We start from the raw sequence: 23,376 nt of genomic DNA on the forward strand, positions 1-23,376 counted from the left end.
GCCCAAAAGTAATAGTCTTGATTTTCAGACAATTGTACCGAATGGTCATACGTCATATGCTGCGCAAAGATTCAATCAGTTTAATCTTGGCCATTACAAGAAGTGGGTTATTGATGTAGACAAATGCTTATGTAACCTTTACAACTCTTTTCATGTATGTTATTACCAAAGAAGAAAAAAGCCAGTCAGTCACTCAACTGAGTGTCTGACAGTGAAGTCTAGCAAGTAAACGGGTTTTCTTGCATAATTTGAATATGAGGACACTGCTAACGTTTAAATTTCACAGATAGGACATACATGACATATTCATAATTCCTGCAAAGTTCTACAGAATTTGAGGTTGGCTGCAAAAGGGACATAGTACCTTTAAGGTCTCCATATTTATCGATTTAATTATATTCTTCAAAACGGGTTAGGCATGTGACAGATAACACAGAATCAAAAGTTCGCTTTTTTAAATCAATTTCAGTCCATATGCATTCCCTAAAACAGATAAGAACTACATAATATAACATCAACTCTTTATGAATACGCAATAAAGAAATGGGAAACTGACATACTAAAACTCTTCGTCTTGCACTCATTGGAGTGTAGTGTAGTACTAATCATGTCTTTAAAAGGGAATCTAACAAAAGAAAATAGATATATAAGTCGTAGACCCATAATGATAACTTAATATGCATAATGAATTACTCATAGCTTTTAATAATAAACAATTTTGTAAATGAGAATCGATTTCCAATGTATATGATTGACTATTAGTCCTAGGGGGGTGTTTCACAAAGACTAAGATAGACTTTAAGTTGGACTTAACTATGGCAGGCCGTTCATGCCACTGTTTGCTCTCACCATTTACTGGCATTGGTCTCTCTAGGGACGTACAAATCATGGTCACACATCTACAGAATTTACATTTTTTGATAATTCATTATTGAAGGAAAAGATATTATCTAAAGATCATAATGGTGAGAGCAATCAATGGCATGAATGGCCTGCCATAGTTAGTCCATCTTAAAGTCTATCTTGTTCTTAGTGAAACACCCCCTGCGGAGTTACAAGAAACGTTATCAATATTTAAAATGTGTTTTAATACAATACTTTGTCAAACAGTGAAACCATGAAGGTGATAGAGTCAATTGGAAAATATTGAGTAAATGCATTCTACCCATATATTTGTTTCTACTTTTGACCAGAGCATGCAACGGGTCTGGATCATCAAGATTTACTGAAGGAACTCTCTGTCATGAAACTACTCAAACCTCATCCTAACATCGTTACTCTCTTTGGATGCTGTACTAAAGATGGATGTAAGTAGCCATGGTAACACGATTTAATTAGCATAGAGACAACATTTTCGGTGAATGTGTGTATTTTATATCAATACAATTATATGACCTAATTTTAGCCATGGTGGGGCATCGAAACGTCCCTTTTTTATCCTCAGCATCGTCTATATATTTAAAAAACAACAATTAAGTTTACGCTCTTCATTTAAGTCCATACAGTTTTGTTAAAAACAAATTAGTTTTATGTTCATAGGCAGTGAACTTTATTTGTAACGAAAAATAGCGTACTTTCTGTTAATATATCTTATTTAATTCCTCAATTTGTATACTCTAAAATATGATACATTTCTGTAAATGTAAGCTCACGTTACAAATTATTACGATTTCCCTCTTAATTACTCTTTATTTAGACGAATCACCGTTAATCATCATGGAATACTTGCCCAACGGCAACCTTCTCTCGCATCTGCGCAGTAGCAGACAACGGGTAGAAGACTTTGAGATGCACAGAACGAGCATGCGCACAACTCTCTCACCCACGGATCTCATCAGATATGCATATGAGATAGCCAATGGAATGGCGTATCTTTCTTCCATGATGGTAATCAACACTTTAGAACATAGAAATCGTACCTTTTTTTACTGTCATAAACTATTAGAGTCATGTGGGTAAAATATGAGTTTTTTTTAGTGTTTTATGAAGTAAAATATTATAAACAACATAGGTGCTTCCTTCTTCCACACTTTATGTAAATTTAAAAGAAATATAATCGACACACACGGTAACATGCACTGCTTAACATTGCCATTTTTATGATTTATTTTATACTTCACATTCTTTGAAAGAAAAAAAAGTAACATAATTCTCCTTTCAAAGGATCCCATTATTCTCCTGGGTATGGAGTGACCAAAAAATATTTGTATTTCTTTCTTACTTCATGCAGTGTATACACAGAGATCTTGCTGCACGTAACATCCTCTTATCACGTGATGGAGTATGTAAGCTCTCTGATTTTGGATTAGCACGTGACGTCATGAATGGCGGTGTCTACCAAAGAAAAACACAGGTAAGAAATTGTGATTTTTAATGTTGTTGTTGTTCATAATAATGATATTGTTGTTGCTGTTGTTTCACAAAAGAAAAGCGTAATAAATGATCAGCATGCAAGACAAAAATTCGACATACCACACTAACGACCTTTGCTCCTCGGTAATTTTCTCTACCTGACCTCAAATTTGGGCCCTGTTTCATAAAACTTGTTATTAATAACTAATACTTAATTTCTATGACAAATTTGCCATCAACCGATCAACTGCAATGATTTCAGTAGCTTACATGTAACAATTGTGTAACTTTGTATTGATAGCAAGTTTCATGAAACAGTGCCCTAGACCTTACACATTACCTAATCCGCACCTTAAAGGGAATATTGTTCAGATGAGAGAAAATGGTGCTAAGGTAGTGATCTCAATGCTAGATGTACAATTGAAGATAATCTAAAAGTTTTAGTGAAAACGGACCATTATTATTAACAAAAACTGATCTGATCGAATCCTTAAATCTCCCAACTATATTATTGCATTTTAATTAAATTTTAGGTGAATGTAAATCGTCACAAAGTAATGAATTTGCTCTATACCATTCCAGACATTTCAGTGCTGAAATATTTTTAAAAGCCTGTCTTCAGTCTTACTTTCAAGGAAAAACGGTTGGAAAAATTAACAAAATGTTGGGATAATTTGCTATTAATCACTGTTAGAGTGTGTAGCACGGTGACACCTTCAAAGAAAACCATAAATATCTTTGTAGTTTGAGAATTTTCTTAGAATTTTCGCCTGTTAGAGGGTAAGTACGGTATTAAGGAATATAATAAGTAACATTTCATACCAAAAATACACATTTTTTTCATCAGCCTTCAACAATGTTACCGAGTCACTTTAAGCCTATTTTAGCACCCAATTGGAACCCAACCCTAACTTATAATCTTATCTTTCAGGGTCGCGTACCTATTCGCTGGATGGCCTTAGAGTCTCTCCTGGATAACGTGTATACCATACAAAGCGATGTCTGGTCATTTGGTGTACTTATGTGGGAAATCGTCACAATAGGTTCGTATCATTCTTTTTCATTTCATTTATTAAATTCTCCATTAAACAAAAATGAAAGAAACATACAGGTACAAACATGAGGAGGCGCGATAGCTCAGTCGGTGGAGCAGTGGTCTCGTATTCCGGTGACCCGGGCTCGATACCAAGGCTAGTGCCCTTTGGTAAGACATTAATCCCCATTACCAGGTCCCTCGGAGAGGACCTAAAGCCGTCGGCCTTCTGGTCGCTTACTTGCAAGCATTTATGCTTTCTTAGCAGTTATGTAAAATAACCATCACATCCATATACAGATAAAAGATCGATTACAAGAATATTACAAAGGGAAGGAGCAAACAAAAGCTTATGGGAATGTGGGGTTAACAAAAAGGGCAATTAGCCTTATGAACGTCAACCCACGTATGCAAACAATAAGACACTGTTTCCTTATGAATTGATGAAATATAATGTTTTTTCGAAAATCTAAAGCTTTAAAAATTGGAAGTTATCGACCTAAAAAACTAGATATCGACTTGATGGCATTATCTTTTATTGAGTACGCATATTTACAACGACTTTGCATTACTTAAGCACGGCTAATCGCCTCAACTCGGGTTCACCTGTTATGTCGTCTCATAACTGCGGCAAAGCTGACCCCTGTTGACCCGCTATTTTGAAGGGTTACATAATAAGTTTTCCTCGTTTACCCATCGTTACAAAACTCGATAATTTTCTGTACTGTTTACTTTTTTTGCTTCCATTCATTGAAACGTTGATTATAACCTTCCATGACCTGGTATGAATAAACGTATGTATAAAGAGTGGCCTACTTGGGATACTGAATAAACACTGTCTTCTAAACAAACATTTCAAGGCTCCGACTCGCAGGCCCAGGTTTAAAACCAGCTGGCTGATCTTACTTTCACATTCTTACTGTCCGAACCTCGCGAGTCTTCCATTCTATTGTATCCCAAGTTGGCCACTCAGTATTCAAATTTGCATTTTCTTTTCTTTTTTAAAATCTTTATATATCAATTTGAAATCCAACTCCCACATAAGTCTGTGAATATTGATGTGCATCCCCTCTTTCTTTTCTCTTCTTTTTTTCTGTCTTTTCCCCCTTTTACCAATATTTTGTTCCTTCATATTTGTATTATTATGTATCCTTTGAGGGTAGTCATACTATCAAGCTTTGCTTATTTTGTCAACCCTCCTGTTTGATTACACCCAGCCTTACTTTATTCTACATATATTCTTTTGTCATGTGTAAATTTGCAATATTTGTTTGTTATATATTTGTAAAAATGCAAAAGAAAAAGAAAATCAAACAGAAATATTTAAATCAAATCAAATCAAATAAGGTTTCATTTTTTTTTACTGCAATTCTGAAAGGAAAAAATATTTGTTTTCCTTCATATTTGTATTCTACGTTTATTCAGCTTTCCATTGATAAAAAGCTTTTAAAAAACATTGGATAGGGTCTTAATATTCATCACAAACAGCTTTTTCTATCTGTCTTGATGACGTTTGATAAATGATGCTATGTCGGATCAATTTCGTTTATTCCTAAACTTGAGAGTCAGCCTCGACTAGCACATGTGCTATTTTGACTATATTCTACCATTGATCACAACTCATTGTAATTAATAATTTCTTGTTTTACTCTCGGCATTAAATTTACTAATAACTATTTTTGGAATTTGTGTAATTTATATCGCTGTAGAAAATGTATTTGAATTCATGTCATGTTTATATATATGTTATATTGACATTGTATTGTACATTTATATATATTTTGTTTCACTGTTTTCAATGGTGTTGAATAATTAAATTTAATTGACAAAAACAAAATTTATTCTGTAGGATCATACCCGTACCCTGGTGTCCCGAGTAAGAAGCTCATCAAGGACCTCCAGAAAGGCTACAGGATGCCGAGACCAGAACACTGCAGTGAAGAAATGTAAGTTAAGTCTCTAACTTAAGTCTAGACCAGATTCCGGTTATTCCTAAATATTTTACCTCTGAGTGCGTGGGCTCGCTCATCCGCCAAATTTCACCATTACCCACGAATTCACCTTCGTGAGTAATTCTGTTGTACATACAGTTAACAGGTAAATTATTCACACCCTTACCAAGTTTTGAAAAGTGGATTTGTTCTCAATTGATGTTTCTTTATAATGTGTAATATTGAAGTTAAAATTTAAAAGTATTCAACAGAGGCCCGAATTCAACCAGTCTACCCTTCATTCTTGAGTTACGAAAAACACAGAAAAAAAAAAAAAAAAAAAAAAAAAAAAAAAAAAAAATCAAATTTACAAGGGGTATGAGTAATTTAGGTGTTAACTCTATAGCTAGTGTGCGGGTGGGCACGTACATTGCTTTATTAAGACGTACGGATAGAGAACAGCCACGACGCGAGACCAATGTCATTTGGCAAGACATCAACCTAAATTTGCCACTCTTCACCCAGGATGCTAAATGGGCACCAGTAAGAAGGAATTTCTGGAGTGCAGAGTACATTGTTTTTTCCACATGGTTGACGAGGTACATTATTTGTTAATATTCAGTATTCGATAAAAGCAGCCCATGTCCCAAGCGAACATTAATCAAAATAGTATAAAAACAAGATGGTTGATTCTGTCATGTCAGTCCAAACTTACCGTTTTTCTTGTAAAAAAAAAGGAAAAATATAATTACTGGTCAGAAAGAATCTCAAATTAATCACATCCAAAAGTATTGTTGTTGTTGTTGTTTGTTTTCATGGCGTTTTCCATTACCGTTAAATGATTTTCGCCATATTGTATTTCGTCCTTCTATTTTTATTTGTCTTTCTTTAGATATTCTATCCTGTTGGAATGTTGGAGAGACGAGAACAAGCAGAGACCAACTTTCGACCAACTGAGACATCGATTAGAGACGATATTGATCGAATCTGGGGTAAGCTTTTATCTATGTTAGATTAGTTTTACAGGTCTATTCATGTAAAGTAATGCAGGGGCGACGGATCGTCTTTCAAAGTGGGGGGGGGGGGGGGGTGGGGGTGGAGGTCACCAACAAAAAGGACACTTTCTGGAAAAAGGGGCACTACAAAAGGGGTCACCTCAAATCGAAATTATACATGAAATTGATAGGCCCTTTTACCCCTATATTGTGATTAGATTATCAGGGATGACTTCATTGTTTGTTTCGCTCTTTACATGGTCCAAGATACTGCTTAAGCATCATACTTTGCATTTAGGTGTGATGATCTGAATATTCATTTGGGAGGGGGTGAAGCGAGTTAGCAAAAGTTTTAAGATTTGTGAGGTCGCAGTGTGAAAAATTACATCTTATAAAGAGGAAAAAACAATCCTTATCATGAAAGACTTAAAAGGTCTTAAAAGGGTAACCCAACCCTTCTAATAAGTTCATTTGAATGGAAGCGTAAAAACAGAGAAACAGAATGGCGAAAGTTTGAAATAAATCCGACCAATATTAAGAAAGTTATGAATGTTTGAATTATGAGATCACTACAGCTGTGCAAAACTCAAATCGGCAATTTTGTCACTGGATTGTGACGCAGTGACGGAGTACTCTCCCGTTTGCCGCGTACAAATATATCACTTATTTCTGTTTTTTCTTCCAAGTGCCTTCACCCTCGGGGCACTACTCAAAATATATCAGGGATAGTACATTATTACATGTCCTCTAAAAAGAACAGACCATCGCGAGTCATACATTGATGAAAAGTTAAAATTGTGGTCCTTTTGTGTATTGGAGCAAATGGGAAAGTGTTACGCCACCACATCACATAGACATCATCAATTCAGCCAATTTTGAAGAGCCCATACCTATAATAATTGCATCTTTCAAAAATTCGTAACTTTTTCATTTTGTGTCCGATTTTATTGAAACTTTCATCAGTATGCTTCTCTGATTTTTCTGTTTTATTCTGGACAAGTTTGCTATCAAGGTTGGATTTCCCTTTAAGAAGAAACAAAATTATATTAACTTAAAATGCGAGCGAATGTAGCGAGCAAGTTTTTGGTGAAATTGAAGAAAAAGTTGCTCTTAGTCGCTTTAATTTAGGAGCACATTGTATAGTGAAAGGAAAAGGAGACACAATAATCATATCCTATGTTAAAAGATGCTTATTTGAAAAGAAAATGAGCACTTGTCAAAGTAAAAATCGGATTCAAAAGAGGCGAAAAGGGGGCACTACTCGCCTCTGAGATGGGACACTCGCCAGAGATGAAAAAGGCACTTATGAGAATGAAAAAGGGGACAATTATTAGAAGGAAAATGGCAATAATTAGAAAGGATAGGGGCACGTGTAAAAATAAACGAGGCACATAATATCAAATATAAAAAGGGGCACTTATTACAAAGTTAAAGAGGCCTCAATTAGGAAATTCTGCGCGAGGGCTCTTTATTACCCCTTCTAATAATTTATGTCATGTTTTCTTTCCTTAGAACTACCTCGTACTTGACGATTTTGATGAGCGTCTATATGAATACACGTATGATGGAAACTCTACACCGGACGAGTGAACAATGAGAACATTAAGATAACCAGCTTTAATGACAATGAAAGAATTATCGTCATGATAGCTCCTTTTTGTTAAATGGAAACCGGACCCTTCAGAATGTTCCTGCGGGCGAACGCAAAGTTCCAATTCGTACGGCTCTTGGTCATATCGAAACTATTATGTTGCGACGTCATAGATTTCAAGGTTCCTTACCAGAAAGAAAGTTATTTGGACGAGCGTGCAAGGTGCTAAATTATAGTGAATGGAAGTCAGTGGCTTGATCACCAGATCACGTGGACACATGCGTCATCCTCGTCACCCAATCAAAAGCCGATAAAATGACCTAATTTTCATCTGAAGAGGAAAAGGAAACACCCGAGTTTTCGACGAAACGTAGCCTAATTCATGAAGTAATGATTACTTTGTGATTTTAAAATTATGCTTTCAGTATCCCAATATAACGTGATGAATGTGCAATATCAAGTATTCAAAACAGATTTATTATCTATTTTATAGTTGTACAGTTTATAATGTATTTAACAAAGTGTAAATATGTAAGATCTAACAAAATGTAAATAGAACGACTTCGCATTACGTAATCGTCAGGTTGGGAGCCTAAATAGCGTATCCTCGTGCTTTTACATAGAACCAATGTCCTTCCGGCTCGATAGACGAAAGTAGTATCTACCAAACAAATTAGTTATAAAGTATTTTAAGATGTATATATTTATTCGAATGTTCATGTTTAATGCTATACAACTATCCAAGATTATCTAGCTGTAAAACCAAACCTTGTTTATTAGAGACTGAAAGGTATAAAATGTGTATATAAATAAGGGTCAACATCGATAATAGGGACTTTTAGATTCTGCACGACGAGAACTCGGACTGCCTTTTAAGGCAATGTGACGTCACTGCCAGTGCCTTAAAAGGACGTCACATTGCCTTAAAAAGGGCAGTCCACGTTCTCGTCGTGCAGAATCTAAAAGTCCCTAATCAAGGTCCTTCTACTACCTGTTGCCCAGTTATAGTATTAATGCTCTCAACAAGCCAGTTCGTAAACAGCTTCGGAACGCATAACCCCCAAACATCCACAGATCTTTTACACAGTGGATCCATCCCACTTCTGCATTTTAGAATAATCACTGCCGAAGTGATAGAGGTGCTTCATGAATACCTTTTGTTTGCCTCTTGAGATATAGTTCCACCTGTGTATCAGATAAATGTTCTGTCGATGCATAAATGAATGCTGATTACATAACTTTCATGAACACGATACCAGTATTCGTCTCGATGGGTTTTACAATTTGAGAACAAATGACCTTTATCTGCCCATGCGCAGATATTATTTACGAACTGGCTTATTGTGCACGCTTCGGTGTGTTTTTAAGGTAGAGGGGCAAGGGGGTTGGGGGGGGGGGGGGGTCCAGTCCGGGGTCCATGTCAGCCAAAAAAAATGTCGTTCCCCATTATGTACAAAATGTTTCAATAAATTATGGCTATGGTCATTGCAAAGTTTCGGCTGTAAAAAGGACATCTTTGCTCGCTGGATTTTGGTTTACATGAATATGAAAGGGTTAGTTAATTCGGCAACTTTCATGATAATACTGTTAGAAAGTGGACTTGACTATATGTTGAACATTGCTCAGAAATTGCTCTAAAATTGAAGCGCATAACTTTTCCTAGCAAGTTGTTAAGATTGCATTAACCTTCAGATAACCTTTAGGAACATTGCTCTGTAACTCCTTACACCACTTCATTCAGCGTAATGACTTAATAATTATGAACAACATTTCTTTAAATTATGATGTACAGAAAGGTTTTATTCATGTTAATTATTAAAAAAAATGACTATTTAACATAGCCCTGAAGAAAAAGGTATACTTACAACAACAAAAAATAGATTCTTCCCGCGGGGGGTAATTAACCCTTATATTTTGTAACTTTCAAAGCTGAAGGATGAATGCATATCGAGCTGAAGTTTGCCCCAATGTTGTATAAATGTGCTATTGTTACAGGTATTAAATGAAAGTAATTTGTCTTGTGAACGACGGCAGTCATCTCGTTGCTCTGTTACATGATTAGTGTTATTATCATGTGATGAATAAAGTCTAAAATATAATAAAGTCTTTCAATTCAAATCGTTTTGAGCTCATTTTTTATTGTACAATTGAAATTTGCTTTCGAAAATAGAGTAACCAAGACAAATGTAATGTTTCCATCGAAATTCTGCCCTTTTAGAGCGAGCCTATGTACAAAATGAGAATTAAAAAAATAAAATCCAACATATGAAGGTTCTAGGCCTCTGATGGTTCGAAGCAGCATCCATAAAATTCCCTACAGACTGCTGAACAGTTTAGAGAATGAATTGACCGGACATAGTTTTACTCGGGCGTGCAATTAATGCATGGACGCACTGGCTGTGCGTAAATTTAGCCCCACCCCCCCCCCCAAAAAAAAAAAAAAAAAAAAAAAAAAATCACTTGGTTGTCCTCGACCGCCCGCTCGTCATTTTCGGGCCGTTCATATTTTCGTTTTCTTCTCTTATTTTTAAATTTATTTATTTATTTTATTTTATTTTATTTTACTTATTTATTTATTCTTTTTTTTTATGCAATTTGCAAGGATCAAAATACGTCCCGTTGCCAGTTTCGTCTTTTCACTACGCAATTCTGTATTTATAAAGTTGCCCTTTTTATTTTTCTATGTCAAAATGCCGTTCATTCAAATTAGGTTCTGAGCATTCATAAACTCATTTTAAAGCCCATCTGTCTTAGTTTACAGGAGGGATTACACCACCCTGGAAGGTCACTGGACAGGTGGTTATCTCATCAAATAAGCATTGGGCATTGTTTGCTATATAGAGGGCGCGAGTAGCTTAAGTAGTACAGTGGGGATTTAAAAGGTGCTGTATTTTAAAGCAAAACATACTTTCTGTGTTGGTCTTGATATTCATTGAAATTTTAAATATTCTTTTACCATATTAAAGTGTTTAATTGAATTTGTTCGTTTAAATGCTTGACATCTCAATGATTTTTTAATTTTTCTATGGACAAATATTTATTTAAAAAAAAAAAAAAATCGAAATGGGGGGGGGGGGGAATGCCCAAAAAGACACACATAGTATGAAATTATAAAAAATATTAAAAAAAACAATCGAGGACAACCAAATTATATTTTTTGGGCCTTATCAATGGACATGTGAAGTACACATGCAGTAATGCAGTATTACTTGTCCATAAAGAAATATAATGAACAATAGGCTAGCAAGATAGGAAGAGCTTGCTTGTTCGTTTATGACCAAGTTCGGAAAGTTTATCACGAAATATATTTCTCCCTCTTCTATCTCAAGATTTATCTCGTCTAGCTTTTTTTTATATCCCTGTCTTATTCCATGTTCTTGTTGACAATTTGTTTGCTTTGTTTTTAATGAATTGCAAATTACTGTATTTTGTCTATCAAACTTTTAATGTATTATATTTAATGTTTTAATCTTTTGAAAATTCATTTTGATTCAGCCTTTCGCCACTTTTTTGAGTGTATGCTTTTTGTTTAAATCAACGCACCAGTATAAAACGAATCAAATTAAATCACATATAAAATCGCCTTCCAATTCACATGAGGGACTACAAAAGGTCTTTCACATTCAAGTCTATTGAAAGCATTCAACAGTATTTAAAGAAAATAGAATACGTTCTAATCATGCTACTAGGGACTAAATTAAACTTAGCTGGTCGGCATTCTAGAAAAAAAAAATCACCTCACGGTAAAAAAAAAAAGACACGCGAGCTTAGGAGTAAAGCTCCATTCAGTTAATATCAATTCTTCTTTATTTACCTATTTATTCTGACATTAGGGTACCTGATCATCATTTGATGCTTTGTTTCAAGTAAAGTCAGGATTACCGAGATACGAATTATCTACTGATTCTTGTTCAGCATTCATCGTTATTTTTCTTCTTTCTTTCTTCTTTTTTTTTTCCTTTTTTTTTCGGGGGGGGGGGGGGGGGGGTCCGCACGTGAGGGGAGCTTTAGCCCCCAAAGCACCTTAGTATATCCTATAGTGTGTGTGTATTGTAATCTTTACAGACGTGTATCAATGAATTAAAAATAGGCCTCACTCAAGACACATTAATGATTGTAATAGAGTGTCAAATACAGGGTCTGTGTTTGTAGACCATAACATAGGAAGGCATGAAAATATAGGACGGTTCACGCGTTAAAAAAACTACATTATTGCGTCATGGAGGTGGTGAAAGGTTTCAGGGTTAATCACTTTTTCATTTCGCTTCCTCAAAGAATCGGAAAGTGAACCGGAACCTCAAAAAAGTTCCATGCCAATGGCATCCTGAAATGAAACACAACATAAATAAACATAATACGTTGATAAGCACGATGCCATCAAGTAGGTCTCACTAACAAAAGATATAATCTCACAATTTACCTCGAAGCAGTCAAACCAGTTGGCCACGATGGAAGGAAAGCGATTTGAAGACATTGTCCGAATGTTGATCTATGTTCAACTATTCCTAACTTCAGTTTGCGGTAAGTAGAAGTTTTATCTGTTTTATCTGTTTTAAAGAAGTGAATTTTCATGCAATACTTTCAGGGTGTGCACATGAGATCATCCGACATTTTAATAAAATAATAGCTGAACAAGCTAATAACAAAAACACAATCCAAGATATTTCATTAAATTAAATGTTCATGTGGGGGAAGAAAGCACACTAGAAGATGATGATGATGATGATTATGGTATCTGCCTCTGCTAGACCATGGGGCCTTCTCTACGATCTTGAAATGTAGGTACACAATCATTCCAACAGGAGATAAATCCAATTTGGTTTCATTCCAAAAGGAGCTAAATCCACTTTGGGTACTTCTGAGTAAATCACCTTTTTTATTTCTCCACTTTCCCTTTAGCCATGTATCTTCCTGTTGTTATATATGTTAAAGGTGTCACCCTGGACCAATAAGATATGATTAGAAAAAATCTACCATTTTTCAGATCTTTACGAAATTTGTTTGATTTTTTTTGTGTGGATTTAGCTCCTTTTGGAATAAAACATGTTATTGTACCTAAACAAATTCATATTTTTTCAATAAAGTCACTGAAATTTTATTCAAATTTATCAGAAAACCTTTCCTTTTAAATAATTATAGTGAAAGCACAAATAAAAAAAAAAAATTGAAAAGAAAGTAAACAACATATCACAGTTTCATTCCAAAAGGAGCTAAATCCATGTTTCATTCCAAAAGGAGCTAAATCCACAAAATCTTTAAAAAATGGTAAAAATAGAAATAAATAGTAGATATTTTTACTTATCATATATTATTGGTCCATGGCGGCAACTTTAATATATATTACATCATGAAGGTACATGGCTGGAGGAAAAGTGGAGAAATAAAAAAGGGGATTTACTCAGAAGTACCCAAAGTGGAATTAGCTCCTTTTTGGAATGAAACCAAATTGGATTGATCTCCTTTTGGAATCAAACATGAATCTGTACCTACATTTTTTCATACTTCCCGGTGAAATTTTAGAATGTGATATCGTGCATTTTGTCCCCATGTAAGAAATCATTATTTTAAGACAAAAAAAAAAAAAAAAAAAAAAAAAAAAAAAAATCAATTTTTATAAAATATGGATTTAGCTCCTTTTGAAATCAAGCTTTTCATATGATGAATGCTCTTATTATTCTTGAGTACGTAGATCGTGTGCGTGTGTGTGTGTGTGTGTGTGTGTGTGCGTGTGTGTGTGAGGGTGTGTAAGGTAGGCGCGTGTGTGACGGGGGTGTGGGTGTGAGGTATGTGTATGTGGGTGTGGTATTATGAGGAGGCTAGGAACCGTGTGTGGCGGAAGTGTGGACGGGTGGTGTGTGTGTCGCATGGTGGTAAGGGGGGGGGGGGGGGGAGTAGTGTGTTTGGTTAGAAGGGGTTATTTGTTTTATGTTACAACTGATTTCATTTTTGTTTTCATCAATTGTACAATCTATGTAATGAAAATGTTTTAAATTATGTCAAGGAAAAACAACTTATTTATAACATTAATTTGTATTGTTTTGAGTCAATAAAAAAAAATAAAAAAAAAATAAATGTATGTGCCTGTGTTTGCGGGTGCGTGTGTGTGTGTGTGTGTGTGTGTGTGCATGATGCCGTACAAGTGTGATTTCAGGTATGTGATCCAACACAATCTGTGTTTTATTTCATACCACACCAAGACTTGGCAACAATTCTATGTGATAAATTTATGTATGAACACGCCATGACATATGGTAAAGCGGAACTTCCTCGACATACATGGCCCTATATTTTTTTTGGAGGAATTAAGTTTGTTAATAAATGTGTCTATTTTATATCCTTCCTAGTTGGTTCATCGCCATGCATGCCTGAAACCGACCGTTTGGGGCGCTACACGGTCATAGGCAGTGGCGGTAACACCTCGTCGGCGGGTATTCCTAGTGGGTCTAGGGTTCAAGTCTCAGTAAGATGCGATTCGGGTGCTGTCGCACAACAATTTGTGACGTCACAATGCTCTAATGGAACATGGATCCCTCCCTGGCCTCGATGTGGTAATTTTTTTCTTCTTTTCTTTTACTTTGGAATTCCATGACTGATATCGAATGTTAGTAAACGGTGTGTGTGTGTGTTTGGGGGGGGGGGGCAGGGTAGGGTGAGGCTTAATCAGGTTTAATAGCGTCTTTTTTCCTTAGATTTCGAGAGCATTTCAAAGGAAAATTAGAGTGAATTTAATTAAAGTCTTCATCCAAATCTTATTGATTTATGAAAAGGATATCTTACAAAGTTATCTCACCTATCATTTCTAACTCTCGGCTCTAAGGAGATGAATTTTGGAACATTTTCACCCAACACAAGGATAAAAAATATCCCCTCAGCTGAACTGCGAGTATATATTTCATAAACTATTGCAAACAATAACATTTACTTGCATTCCTCAAACTTTTAACAATAACAAAAAGAAAGAAAAACAATTTAGAGCAAAATGTTTAAGGCCCTTCGACTAATTTCAATATTGTTTGTATTTTGTGGCGTCCTGCTCCAGAAAAACCTTGTTCGGTACCAAGGAACATAGGACAGGTTCGCCAGTTTGTGAATGATAAAAGAATGACTAGCTACTATAACCGTCCCGCCTTGCCCAATGGCACCCAGATAGTTGCTAGATGTAGAGACCCTGGAAAGCATAGACTGATTGGCGATCAAAGACGAACTTGTCAAGGAGGACAGTGGACCGGGGAAGAACCAATATGCCGTGAGTATCAACGCGCTTCAACCGAAGATTTTGAGCAAATAAGGAAAGAATATAAGGATGAAACAAAAATCGCGTCTTTGTTTCTTGGATATCAGCAAGGCGTAATATTCAACAAACAGCGTTAGTTCCCTGTCTTTGAAGTCTGACAATAAATAGTCATTAAACATATTTGTTTCTTCTATGAAGACCTTGCAGTAACAAACTTCAAGCCCTCTTAGAAAATAAAAAGGGTCTTATCTATTTGGTTTTACCCTTAATGCAATTTTACAGCTTCCGGTTCATCTGCCAGTTGCGGGCGCGAGACATCAGACATGGGGCTGCGTCAGCGACTGGCGCAGTCTTAGACCTGACGCATCAAATGATAATGACACCCTACACAAGATGAATGTAAAATTAGTAGTGGAAACTTTGCTTTAATTTATCGTGGATTGATTAGCATGATGCCTCGAGTGTGTAACGGGTATTATGAAAGGCAAGCAAGAAGAAGAGGAGAATGGGTGCAGGGTTCTAAGGTGGGGGGGGGGGTTCGGCGGTTTAAACCCCCTCTCCCCTTGGGCGGCCAGTAAAAAAAAAGGGGGGGGGGGAGGGGAAAAAAGAGAGACAAAAAATTACAGTAAAACGGCGCGATTTTTTGAAAAATCCTGATCCGCCACTTGGTCAAACCACCTCCTGGGGTGAGAACATGAGAGAGCGAGAAAAAAATAGAATGTGAGAAAGAGAGAGTATTAAAGATAGTTTATGGAGAGGGAAAGGGGGAGATATAGGGTGAGAAAGAGAGAGTATTAAAGATAGTTTATGGAGAGGGGAAGGGGGAGATATAGGCTGTGCTGATTGAAGGACTCAGAGAGGTATAGAGACTAACTGAATGTGTATGTGTGAGAAAGAGAAAGAGGGAGAAAGAGAAAGGAAGGGGGAGAGAGAGAGTGAGAGAAAACAATCGAAGTTAGTGTGATGTCTTAGTTATCCTTTTAAATGTGACTTAAGGTCTAAAGTCGGATCTAACAAGGGGATCTTACTGCATAACTACGGACCATTTTGATCACTGTTGCACTAAAGCGGTGGGCCTATGTTCATTTATGTTGCAGAAGAATAAGAATGTACCAATTGCTCGATTAATAATCAATGATTCAATGTTGTTTCTTCGTAGAACCTGTACAAACACAAGTCTTATTCTACGGCGCATCGCATGAGGTTGCTAGTAATGGGACAGTCGTGGTTCACGTGCATCGTGGAAATCCTTTGAATCTTAATGTACTCTGCAGACTCACAAGTCTAAGCTTAAGACCTCCTCGGCTGACAACCCCTCTCGTGAATGACGGAGAGTTACCGGTAAATTCATTTCTCATATAAGCGCTTTCAGGGTTAGCAACATGGTTAACATTAGGCTTGGGGATCAGACAACGAAACACCACCATTAGTGACTTCAGAAAAGTATACTAAGGCCACAGACCGACAGCATACAAGACCTACATTCTCGGTCTTATTGTGGGCTGTCGATCTATTAGATATACCAAAGTTTAAACGGAGAGGGAATAACAAGAAAAGGCAAATACAATCTACCCATTTGTGAAGATTAACATGGATCCTGTTCTAAATTCGGCGCCTTAATTCATGTGAGTTGAGTATACGTATGTCAGTTGATCATATCTCCCTATTACCTTTCAGCAATGGCACAGGTTGAATACTCATAAAATAGAGCTGAGTCCAATGTCTACTGATATCTCTGGCATGTATACATGCAGTGGGTCGTCATCATCTCACAGCGTACATATGCTGTTTAAAGGTATGCTAACCTTTCATATTTTTTCCCCGCGATTTTTGTATTTGATTCCATTCAACATAAATTATATTCCAATTGAATATGTGAATTATAACAAATTATTTAACAGAAACAGAAATAAGGAGGTGAATTTTAAGCACCGACACTTTTTAGTCAATTAATACATAATAAAATTCAATAATTAGAGCGAGTAGACAAAAATAAAAGACACATTTCAATACATTAATTAAGGATTTTAAAAATAAGATACAGAATAAAATTTATACATGTGCGCGCTTTCTCTCTCTCTCTCTCTCACACACACACACACATACATACACGCACGTACAAACGCACATATACCCACACTGGAGCTTTTAATTAATTAAATTAAGAGACATAATTGATTAAAATGCTGTCCTTCACTTCACCGTATTGCTGTATTTTGTTTTTATTGTTAGTTTACTTTTTATTCAATTTTCATATTGACAAAGCTGAGTGGGTTGTTTAGCCATTCACTATATTCTTGATTTGTATAATTATGTACTTTTCATTTTTTTGGTATTTAAAAAGAAATTATAAACAAAAATGATTTGGAGAATACATACCATACCATACCATACCGTGTTATAGCTGCTGAATGTGAAGAAGACTACAGCTTGGTGGGATCTAGGGAAATAACATGTGAAAAGGGTCAATGGTCGGATGATCCACCCGTATGTACAGGAACGATGTGGAGCCTTATTTCTGCACATCTATCATTTTACTTGAAAGTGACAATATTTTTCTGTCGTATTACACTACTGCTTGATCTCGATTCTTATATTCTAAAAAATAAGTGTGCCTGAAATCTCATCAAAATCCGAGTAAGGACTGTGTTATTTTCACAAGAAAATGCGGCGGTGTAGTTTTGACCATGTATGCGCACTCTATCATTCACTTTACATGCAGTTTAGGATTTGTAACATGAAAGATGGCATTTAAGAATCGAAATTACTTTAAATAGACGTTTCTCGTCAGGTTTTACTATTTTTTTTATCACGACTAGCATCGCTAAACTAAACAAAGTTTGTGTGTTCTTTCCATGTTATATTTTTTATACAAAAGCGCATATAAACAAATTCTGTGCGGAGAAGACTTAACCAGACTTAAACTACATATATATGTACAAAGTTTAATAGACCTGGACCTGACTTGAACCTAGGTTTAATTTAAGAGTTAGGCGAGACTTAGACTAGACTTAAACCTAGATTCATAGTTAAATCAGACTTCAGAATATGGGTCATGGGGTTGTTGTTTTGCTTTTTCTTCAGAATCTACTGAACCACCAAAGAATAACGGATCGTGTTTAAACAGCTGTTGTACGAGCTCTGAGTATTCTTGTAACCCTGAGGGTTGCTACTGTGATAGCTGGTGCGAGTGGAATGACAACTGTTGCGATGACTACGAAGACGTGTGTCCTAGCATAGATGGCGGTATAGGTATGTATATCCTTCCTTCATTCTTGCATTCATCTACTACCTAGTGCCAGGAGAAACTATACTACCTATTCCAAATTTGATTAGTTATGTTTATGCTATATATACAGTTAATATAGTGCCAGATCATCAAAAGGAATCTCTGGCGCATCAAATGCACCACAGCATTTGGAGATTACAATTCACATAGCATGAACCCTTTAGTATTGGTTTGGGCATATGGGAATGGAACTAGGTGGAATAATAACTTGGTAAATACCATTTTGCAGGGAGGAACTAATGCGAGAAGAAAATGTGCAGACAAGCTAGGACATAGAATGATAAGAGAGGTATTATTTAATGACATCAAACAACAAAAGACAGATGCTACATGACATTTTATTATCTATCTATCAGGTTAACTTCTCCCAGCTCGGAGATCGATTGCAACATTTTCCAAAACATCTTTGTTTTCTGCCACCTTAGAACACTCCTGTACTGTCATTCCACTCCAAGTCTTAATATCCCTTCCTGCACTATAAAGCACTGGTAAAATGTTTACGTATTCAAACTTTTACAATCCTCCCTCTCTCCCGCATGGTGCAACCGCAAGCCTAACGTATATGTATTAAAACCTGTTGGTTAAAAAAAATAACCAAGGGTTGTGTTAAATGCCGTGGTTTGGTGAAAATGTGGTTGGTTAAAACTAGTTTCAGTTGGTTGGTTAAAAAACAAATTAACAGGCATTTAGTTAAAATGCCGTGGTGTGGTGCACTTGGTTAATCAAAATATAGGATTTCCGCCGTTCAATGGTTGGTTAAAAGTAATGATCATGTGAAAATAAATGAGCCAATGGACAACAAGAACCACGCGTCGCAGTTTGCAACAAATTTCATCCCGGGATGTCATAATGGAGTCAGTAGTCAAAAAGATGTTTATCTTGGGAGTTCGAAGGAATAGTTAAGGTGTTTGAAGGTAAGCTAAACGAATATTTACTATACCATTCTACTGATGAAATTCGTTGCAAACTGCGACGCGTGGTTCTCGTTGTCTATTGGCACTTTTCATGTCACATGATCATAACTTTTAACCAACCGTCGAATGGCAGGAATTCTATATTTTGATTAACTAAGCGCACCAAACCACGGCATTTTACCCAAATGTTGGTTAATTGTTTAACCAACCAACTGAAACTAGCTTTAACCGACCACATTATTACTAAATCACGGCACTTTACACAACAGTAGGTTATTTGTTTTAACAACCAGTTTTAATACGTAACAATTTTACCAGTATTTTTTTAGTGTACCTATTTCATTACACTTTCAGACGTGTTTCCATCGAATACAACTTACAATATGCGAGGGGGTGAACTCATACGTGTTTCTTCTCCTAACTACCCTAATAACTACAATAATCTCGAGAACCTTCTGTGGCATGTCAAAAGTGTCCACGGGCGCCAGTTCGTCATGACATTCTGGAATGTGAGACTGCACTCAATCCGTGATTACGTTCGCATTAACACGGGGATCTCAGAAGTATTTGAAGAGAGTACGCAGATATTCTACTTGACGTATAACTCTACTGATGATTTGCCGGATCACTATTGGTCAATCCATCCTAATATATGGCTGCAGTTCTCCACCGATGCGTTTGGTACTGACCGGGGTTTCTCCATCTGGATAGTGTCTACTTCATTTGGAGGTGAGAAACAGGGACTATGCTTTTATTAAATATTAATTCAATTCAATTAAAATCATTTATTCACTCAATATATAAAAACAGATACATAAAATTGCGTATTAACGCATACACGTATGTCAAGTATAAAAAGATGGACATAGTTAACTCAGTAGTTGACAGCACAAGTAACACAAATTGAGAGGGATCAGATTAAAAATCTATTTAAAGATCTTGTGAATTCGACCCCATTGTGATGTATAAATTGCATTGTATACTGTTGCATGTACAACAACAAGAGGGAGATAATACATTAACAGCTGGGTCTGAGAGAAACGAGAGAGGGAGATAGAGAGAGAAAGAGAGAGAGAGAGAGAGAGAGAGAGAGTGGGAGGGGGTTGGGGGGGGGGAGAGGAAGGTAAATTGAAGGAGAGAAAGGCAAGATGAGAAGTAAAGTTTATACAGGCAGAATAATAATATTTATTTAATAAAAACAGGGATATAACAATTAACATTGAAATATACGACAAACAACAGGTGACTCAATGTGAATAAGATTGTAAAAGCCTTTCTTTGTATTGTCTCTTGATAACGTTCCGCATGCAGAATTTAGATTAGGTGGCAATGCATTTCATAGTTCGGGACCTGCATAGTAAATAGTCTTTTGAGAAACTGAAGTTCTTGGATATCGGATGTGAAAATATGCATTTGATCGAGGACGGTGGGAGTGGATGAGTTAATGGAATAATAGCGTTTCAGGGATAATGGCAAGATCTATCTCTGACAAGGAAACATAAAAATGGCTTAATGTATACAAATCGAATACATTCAAAAGTATTAATTGAGTAAATAAAGGTTTAGTGGAGACAAGGAAAAGCATTTTACAAATCACCTCACTGCTTTTTTTTGCAACCTATAGGCCCGAATTCACAACAGTGGTACAAAGAGGTTTTGTACCAAGGTTTATCGTCCATAGATCCACAATGATCAATACTACACAGTTGAAACTAGACATATGGATAGACCATAATGGGAGAAGCATTTGATAAGAAATTAAATCGTGAAAACACATTCTTCAATATGTAAAACATGAGGAAACGTATCACCTAAATCATCTAAGTGACGAATTCAAGTCTACTTAACATTCGATCCATCAAGTCGAAGGATAACATCATAAAAACCAATATTGATTAAAAGCTAGAAATTAAAAGAAGTACTAATTAGCCTAAACTATTTAAGACCTGTACAATGTTTAATAAATGTTATATCTCTTTCGAATATTTTGCCTTGTTAGATTGTGATGGGAGTCGGTTTCAGTGCACGAACGGACAATGTATTCACAGGTCTGCCGCATGTGATGGATATAGCGAATGCGTAGATTCATCTGATGAGTACTGCGGTAAGCTTTGTTTATATTTTACATCTGGTATTATTGTTGAAAAGGTTTATCAAGCTGGTTTGAATATGATGAAATAGTTCTGTGACACAGGGACATTTACTAACAGATCATTGCCAGTACATGTCTAAAAAAATTGTCTCAACCTGAACTGTCCATAGATAATTTTTATTTTGTATTTCTTTAATGTGCCACAGGCTACATACAATCTAGACATTTTAGAACGAAGAAACGTGTCCTCGGTTAACGCAGTAAGTGACAATATAAATGTCTGTTTCGGAACACTCAAGGTACAATGAACTAAATTTTATAGTATGAATATAACAAGAAAATATCAATATAACATGTCTAAAAACGATTAAGAGATAGGCTAGAGGTAAGGTCGGTTGTCTGTCTTCGTCTTTAAACTGATTCCGAACCACGGAGTTTATATGCTAACGCTAAAGGTTAGTTCCCAGAAGTAAAATCACATTCATAAGAACCCAATTACACGCAGACACACCACGCACCACACACACCCATACACATATTTAGTCACAGCAAGTAGTAGGAATTTCAATGGTTATAGGATTAATTGTATAAAGTGTACATGCATATACATCTTTGACTCTTTCGTGTAATTTTTTTTTATAGTGCTTAAAATGTTAAAACTTATGATATTGGACTACCACAATACACACTTTTTATGGTAGGCCCATGTTTTATTTTCAGTGTTTCATTTTTTGCATGTATTATGTAGGAAACCAACTATTCTGATAATTTTATCCCCAGCACCACGAAACGGATCCTGTTCAAACAGCTGCTGTGTGAACTCCGAGTATTCATGTCATCCCGATGGTTGCTACTGTGACAGCATGTGTATTGATAATGGAAACTGTTGTGACGACTACTCCGATGTATGTCCCACCCCTGGGAATGGAACTACACAGCATCCAACACAGTTTACTACGCCCTCATTGATTCTCAATAGTAAAAGGCTTTCAATATATGTTCATCTAGCCCTTACCCCTACTTCTCATCTTTACAGTTGATGTAAAATAGCTGAGTAATTTCATGGGAGAAAAAATGAATATATTATACTTTTTTGCAATCACTTTCGTAAATTGTATTCATTTGTTGCCAGTATAATTTTTTCTGGGGACTGAAGTACCAATTCAAGATTTGTGCCATATTCATTTAACGAATTTCAGATTGTACAAATCCTCCAACACGTATTCTCAGTAAAGTGTAACACAATTATATATAGATCAATTCCTTTATATAACAATTGATTCAGGAACTTTATATAATGGTTCAGTTGCAAAATTGGTAATGTCTAAAACTGATTGAAAAAATATCAACAACATGCAAAATTAACAGTTTAAGTCTAAATCCTTTTTTTAATCTAACCCTGATGTTTACTTGTTTAATGTACTAATTTGAATCAATATGTAACATCTGTTGGGTCTCATAAATGAAAATATATTGGCCCGTATTTTGAAGTATTTTGAGTAAACCAGGGACTCGTTGTTGATATATTATTATCATCGTAAACAAAACAAATGGTACTGCCTACCGTCAGAAATTGAAGTAAGTACATTTAGATTCCAAGCCAAAATCTACAACTACAGGCACACGACGCATTCGTAACAATAAAACGTGATGATTTCTAAGGCCGTGGTGGACCTATTATATTTTCATCAACTGCAAGAATAAACTAGATTATCTAATGAATTTGACATAATTATACACAAATACCACTAAACCCAATTCACGTGTTGCCTAAAAAAATACTATGTCTACTGAAGTCTTTCAGAACGTGACAGTCGGTCCTAGCTATGAGAGACATTCCTCTATAACGACTGCTTTCCTCAAGAATCATGGAGTGAGGTTATAACATGATGTGAGCAGGAACATACACACGCTAACAAACACCTTACATTACAAACACAAAACA

General features: G+C 35.9%; 2 protein-coding genes across 7 annotated transcripts in view; both read left to right on the forward strand.

The window, feature by feature from the left end:
• The window catches only part of LOC586619 (uncharacterized), a 61,631-nt gene extending 52,356 nt beyond the window's left edge, over positions 1-9,275 (forward strand). For 5 of the 6 annotated variants that reach the window (XM_030977047.1, XM_030977063.1, XM_030977069.1 and 2 more), the window contains 7 exons: positions 1,194-1,307; positions 1,697-1,887; positions 2,231-2,353; positions 3,284-3,395; positions 5,235-5,331; positions 6,209-6,308; positions 7,824-9,275. In XM_030977047.1, coding sequence (XP_030832907.1) covers positions 1,194-1,307; positions 1,697-1,887; positions 2,231-2,353; positions 3,284-3,395; positions 5,235-5,331; positions 6,209-6,308; positions 7,824-7,901 — 815 coding nt within the window. In that variant the 3' untranslated portion in view covers positions 7,902-9,275. 6 annotated transcript variants of the gene reach the window in all.
• Positions 9,276-12,129: 2,854 nt separating this feature from the next.
• Positions 12,130-22,516, forward strand: LOC586646. Its single transcript, XM_030979007.1, has 9 exons — positions 12,130-12,423; positions 14,247-14,450; positions 14,942-15,148; positions 16,296-16,477; positions 16,814-16,931; positions 18,221-18,388; positions 19,694-20,068; positions 21,339-21,443; positions 22,212-22,516. The coding sequence occupies exons 1-9, from the start codon at positions 12,351-12,353 to the stop codon at positions 22,469-22,471; spliced, it is 1,692 nt and encodes a 563-aa protein (XP_030834867.1). The 5' UTR covers positions 12,130-12,350; the 3' UTR covers positions 22,472-22,516.
• The last annotated feature ends 860 nt before the right edge of the window (positions 22,517-23,376 follow it).

This window comes from Strongylocentrotus purpuratus, unplaced genomic scaffold, assembly GCF_000002235.5.
Source record: "Strongylocentrotus purpuratus isolate Spur 01 unplaced genomic scaffold, Spur_5.0 spur5_scaffold_1, whole genome shotgun sequence".
Taxonomy (NCBI): Eukaryota; Metazoa; Echinodermata; class Echinoidea; order Camarodonta; family Strongylocentrotidae; genus Strongylocentrotus; species Strongylocentrotus purpuratus.

What these genes read in the sequence shown, in the direction of transcription:
- LOC586646 (XM_030979007.1), top strand. Translation starts at nt 12,351, where the DNA reads ATGGAAGGAAAGCGATTTGAAGACATTGTCCGAATGTTGATCTATGTT. An exon ending in ATTCCTAACTTCAGTTTGCG is followed by an intron (nt 12,424 to 14,246) that starts GTAAGTAGAAGT and finishes TATCCTTCCTAG; the next exon opens with TTGGTTCATCGCCATGCATG. An exon ending in CCCTCCCTGGCCTCGATGTG is followed by an intron (nt 14,451 to 14,941) that starts GTAATTTTTTTC and finishes GTCCTGCTCCAG; the next exon opens with AAAAACCTTGTTCGGTACCA.